This window comes from Protomyctophum bolini, assembly GCF_963924005.1.
Source record: "Protomyctophum bolini genome assembly, chromosome: 4".
NCBI lineage: Eukaryota > Metazoa > Chordata > Actinopteri > Myctophiformes > Myctophidae > Protomyctophum > Protomyctophum bolini.
This window is the reverse complement of record NC_137865.1, coordinates 2349369-2354856: the sequence shown is the minus strand read 5'-3', so window position 1 is coordinate 2354856 and position 5488 is coordinate 2349369. Positions and strand designations below refer to the sequence as shown.

At 41.2% G+C, this 5488-nt stretch overlaps 1 protein-coding gene across 1 annotated transcript; it reads right to left on the bottom strand.

Annotated features, from left to right (window-relative positions):
* Positions 1-1008: 1008 nt before the first annotated feature.
* LOC308313871 (alpha-1-antitrypsin homolog) lies at positions 1009-4030 on the bottom strand (the record flags this gene model as incomplete). Its single annotated transcript, XM_080761199.1, has 4 exons — positions 1009-1200; positions 1464-1611; positions 2601-2871; positions 3442-4030. 4 exons carry the CDS (start codon positions 4028-4030, stop codon positions 1009-1011), a joined length of 1200 nt encoding a protein of 399 aa, XP_080617325.1.
* Positions 4031-5488: the final 1458 nt, after the last annotated feature.

The window sequence follows — 5488 nt, the reverse complement described above, 5'->3', positions numbered from 1 at the left end:
TTTTTGCTTTTGTTGTCCAGGATAACTAAAGCATAGATGCTTATACTAATCACTTCAAATGATATAGAAGACATCCTGAAAAAAGGTAGATCTTTAGATTTACTGCCATCTCATTTTGCCTTGCTAAGTTCCAGGACAACTTGTCTTTTTTCAGGATGTCTTCTATATCATTGGAAATGATGAGTATAACGTAAGCATCTATATGACAAAGGGCCATGAAAATATGACTTATTTAAAATAAAAGGTCATGTGGCTCAATTTGCCCCAGGTAAGGGGTGAGCTGATCAAAGTGAAGGGGGTAACTTGAACCACATGCTATTTAATGTTAAAAGTTTAAACTTGAACAGATAATGTATTCACTAATCGAACACTTTCCCATTTTGAAAATAGTCTTATTTGTATATTAATTATTTAACCTTTGCAATTGTTAATACAATATTGCAAACTTGTCTTAATCGTGTACGTCCAACTTAACGGTCATTCAGTATGATTTGAGTTAGCAAAGATAATACAAAAAACAATTTGGCTCAATATTGGTTAATATACTGCAGCCACATTTTTAGAAGAAAGAAATTACTAGATTAATATACTTCTGACAATTTCTTTGATAAATTGTTCACATGGTTTTATCCATTGAGGATAGACCAACATTGGTCCCGTACGCGGATTATAACTAAAGGACAACTACTTTTTAAACACAAGATGTGAAGGGTATACTATACACGTTAAAATATAGTGTTAATTTAACTCTGAGAAAGAGGAAACTTTATTTTCTCAGTTTTAAATCAATCCGAATGAGAGAGATTTCAACAGGATGCAGGCGACGGCATCTTCTTTCACTTATTTTATTGAAAAAGGATTTCAAGAAAACATACATACAAGGTTACAAACAAAAAGGTAAAACTAAAAAAACATGACAAGACAAAAAGGGCTGCATTCTACTCAGTTTTTACTGTATTTGTCATTCATTGTCAATGGGTGCGACGACATCTTTTTGACTCATTCCTTCTACGCGGCAGTAGGATTGCTGATCTTTCCCATGAAGAGGATGCTCCCGGTGGAGTGCTCCAGGATGAAGACCAGGAAGGGCCTGTCGAGTTTCATAGTGCGTGGCATGCTCATGGGCATCATCTCAATAGTGGTGGCGGCAGCCGCCTCCGTTCCCGTCTCATCCACGCTCAGAACGGCCTTATGGGACACCTGTAGAAGAACCAGGAAGGTGTGGTGAAAAGATCTTTGTCGTACAAATGGAAATAGAATTGCCGATCTACAAGAAGGACTTCATCATAGGACGGATGATAAATTAAGCACAACTCTGCAAAGTACATAATTATGAAACTGTTCATGCCCATTTATATATATCATATATTTCAACTTTTCACATACACCCATTATTTCCACATAGATCACAAGGCATTTTTCTCCTGTGAGAACCATATGATGCACATCTTCGGCTGTCCTACCTTGGAGACCTTGAGCCTTGGCTCCACAGAGATGCCGGAGAAGTCGGCGGTATCTCCGAAAGCATCGGTGATGCCCATCTCCTTCAATGTGCCCTCCAGGGAGGCGGAAGCTGAGATCTTAAACTTGGGCAGGAACAGATCCACCGAGCTGGAGCACACATGAAATTCAGTGAAAGTCAGTGTTATGCCGTTTGTAAGAAAATTAAAATACAGGCTCCAAATTCCGACAAGCACTCACCGAAAATAATAATACAGAAAATACGGGATTGGTTGGGGGAAGGCTTGGGTTCAGTTTTGAGGGCAGTATTTAAAGATGAGAGGGTGGGTTCAGTTTGAGTTCCATAGAGAGGGTGATGGCAACTGAAAAAGCGCCGAGACCCTCCATACATTATACACTAAACATACGGTTTATACATTTAACTGAACAAACTGGTGGCTGACTCAATCATGCATACACAATATAATCCATAACGTTAATTTAGTTGATAGACCTAGATTGCACTGGTTCTCAAAATCTGGGTCTGGGGACCCCCAGGAACAGTTTAAAACACTTAAGGGACCACTTCACCATTATCACTAGGCACATTTGGTCATTTCAAACAAGATGTTAAACCTTTTATTTGTATTATATTATTTTATTAGTATAGCCATTTCAGAATGCTAATGAAAATTTGCCAGGAATCCAAATCCCCATTGATGATGTCATCGTGGTTTCTGACTCTGTCCATAGCCCAGAGTGAGTAGACAGACTTTGCATATGGTTTTTGGGGGGCCAATTGAACCCCCTTCTACTAAGGAGGTGCCTGCCACAAACTCCTTTCACACATTTGTGGCCAAATAAGTGTCAATGTTGGGTTCAAATGTTTGAGAACCACTGCTTCACACATGACCATTTGTTGCAACATGCAACTTCTTACAATCATTACCCCCAATGGCAGTTGCCTTGGTGTGGTTGAACTTTAAACTGTTTTGTTACCAGGAGTTTGGACTAGCAGCATGGGGCGATTTGGGTTTAAGAGTTAAATTAAATGAACACTAAGGATTTTACAGTGTATATCAGGCTAACCTCGAACTGAACAAATTCAACAAAAACCTTTCCCAGAAACTCATACAAAAAACAAAAGCAAACCCTTTTACCTCATGAAGAGGGAGTCTTGCCAGCATTTGATGTAGTCCTTGTTGATGTTTGCCTCCACCTCCTGCATCTTGCCCTCGTCAGGCAGTACGATCATCATGGAGGTGTTGCTCTTGTAGGGCAACAGGATGACAGAGGTGTGGTTCGTCAGGTCCTGGTAGAAGTCGTAGCGGCCGGTCCTCTCCATCATGTCCACCTTGACTGTCAAGGCGTCGTCCACCTTGAAGTCTTCCTTATATGTCCGCGAGGCCTCAAATGGTTTCTCCCACTTCCCTGTACGAGGCCACATTTAATGCTGGTGTTAATTCAACTCACGGAGTGTACAGATGTAGCCAAATGGACACTTGGGGGTCTATTTTATTACATCGGTACACTCTCTACAAATGGATAAATGAACACTGAGAATTGGTACTGTATAAGAGAGCAAATATTGACTATCATGGGTTTGTTTTTTTATTATTGCCATTCATTCTTTTGCTGTGTGGAGGGAAGATTAGAGACTGAGTAATAAAATTCAAATAGATTCCAGTATAATCCATAATCATCTATGTTTGCAGGGCATAAGGATGTAATACCAGTGCATTGTTGCTGTCTCACGCACTGTATATCCTTATAAAAAACAAAATCTAATTATGTTTACCAACAGACGTTCAATGCACCAGTCGACCACAGTTTAACTTTAGATGTTGTCTGAGAGCGTGGAGGATTTTCATGACATGCAGTTGCCAAGGTATATAAAATACACGCAACTGCCACGCAGGCACTCAACCAAAGCTTGTTGTGTACGTCTCTGCATTAATGAGTTTGTTGCACACAAATGCTTGTGAATGATGCATCTCCTACCTCTGAAGAAGACATAGTTGATCAGCACCATGGCCGTGTCAGCGTCCAAAGAGGTCAGCAGGTCTGTGATCTTGTCCTGGGTCTTATTAGCAATGAAACCGTTGATCTGGGCTAGGGCTCCAGCCACATTGGCAAAGTCGACGAACATGGCCTCGCTGGCATAGTATTGCTTGATGTCCGCGAGGAACTCCTCTGGGTTCTTGAAGCCTTGGCGCAGGGCCACGGCGTTGCCGATGTCCAGCTGCTGGGCGTCGTGCTGGTGAGCGAGCGCGTGAATGAGGTGCTCGTAAGCCTCGTTCACCTGGGCCTGTGACATGTTGTTGTAGCCCAGGGTGCTGAACATCTGGTCGTGGGTGTCACCTCTGGCTCCTGTGGCCAGCATCGCAAGGGCGGTTGAGATGCCCAGCGGGGAGTAGAAGATGTTCTCGCCGGCGGCAGCCTTGGCACGCAGGTTCTTGTAGAGGGCAAAGGCAAAGTCAGCGTTTGGGGGAGACAACTTCTCAGCGTGGCCCATGTGGTCTCCACTGTGTAGCATGGCCAGAGCCACAGCCAACAGTGCCGCAAACGCACAAATAGAAAGACCACACATCTCTATCACCTGTGAAGATGAGGCGGAAGGAATCAAAGGTTTGCATTGTATCATTTCTTAATCTATATTAGTTTTAAATATTCATTCATCAAAATGTACTTCAACATGACCAAAAATATACAGTATGTCCCATTTGAAAAAATAAAAACAAAAACATTTGAAAATGGCAGATCTAGAAGTTCAATGTGACTCATTGCAATGCATTGTGAGTTTGTAGATCAGCCACTTGTTTCAAATGGCCAGAATATGGCTGTATGACAATTGACAATGTAGGTTAGCCACAAATTTTAATGAGCGGATGAATCTAGAGTTGCAATACCCTCCATTGACATCCCATTGAACCAAATTGCATTTCCAATCTGCTTGTATTAAACAACGTTAAATTCACTAACATTGCAGCTGTAGGGAAAGCTTTGATTATATCCTCTATCTGCAAAGCATTCATTTCATAAATCTAGACATGATGTTTGACTGAAAGCCTGCCATCGCGCAAATTCCAGCTTTTCCCCCAGAGGAGAAAAACTTCATCACATTATGATCTACTTTGTCAAGAAATTATGTGCAGGTGATTATTGGAAGCGCTTGTCAAAGTCAGGAGTATATGCAGTATGCAGGAGGCAGCAGCGCGACCGGTTAATAAAAACGAGTAGGCTACTTCCAAACTCCAACACTTAGAAAAAATATCAGAGCATGGAACTTCTTGACAGAAAGTAACTCATAACATGTCTGTGGATTTTTATCAAACAAACACTTTGAAGATAGAAAGAGGATAATTCAAGCTTGGCCTAGAGCTGTAATGTAATTTCATACAAGCAAAAGTAAAAGTAATTTGGATCAATGAGAGGTTAATGGACGCTATTGGAAGATAGATTCATCCCATTTAAAAAAAATCTAGAATTGCAAATTGCAGCTAAATGTAGATCATGTTTTGTAATAATTCAAATCTACAAAAGACACTAGTAGTCAAGTTTCCAATTAATAATAGATTATAAAAGTACAATACTGTCCACATGCAGTACTTCAGTAAATATAAGGATTTACTTTACTTTACACCACCGTTTAGTTTAAAACAGTGTTTGCTTTGTTTGTTTCCTTCTCAAAAAAGGACAAACATTCCCAGATTGTTGTCACAATAAACCATCAACAGTCAAACAAACAATGTTTAAACAATAACCTGTTTACTTTAAGGAGGCTAAACCCCTCCATGTGCTTCTCTAAGAAACATGTCTTACCTTGAAACAGGGCGGACACCAGACACCCTGCAGTGCGCATGCCCGTTCCTATTTAAGTCTAAATCCCCGCCCACTGCATCCGGGATGTTCATCTACGTCACATGGAAGTCCGTCCGTCATTGGTCCCGATGGTCCGTCAGAGTGAATGGGTCAATCAATCAATCCACTGCAGCTGTGCGCGCGCACACACACACACACACACACACACACACACACACAAACACAC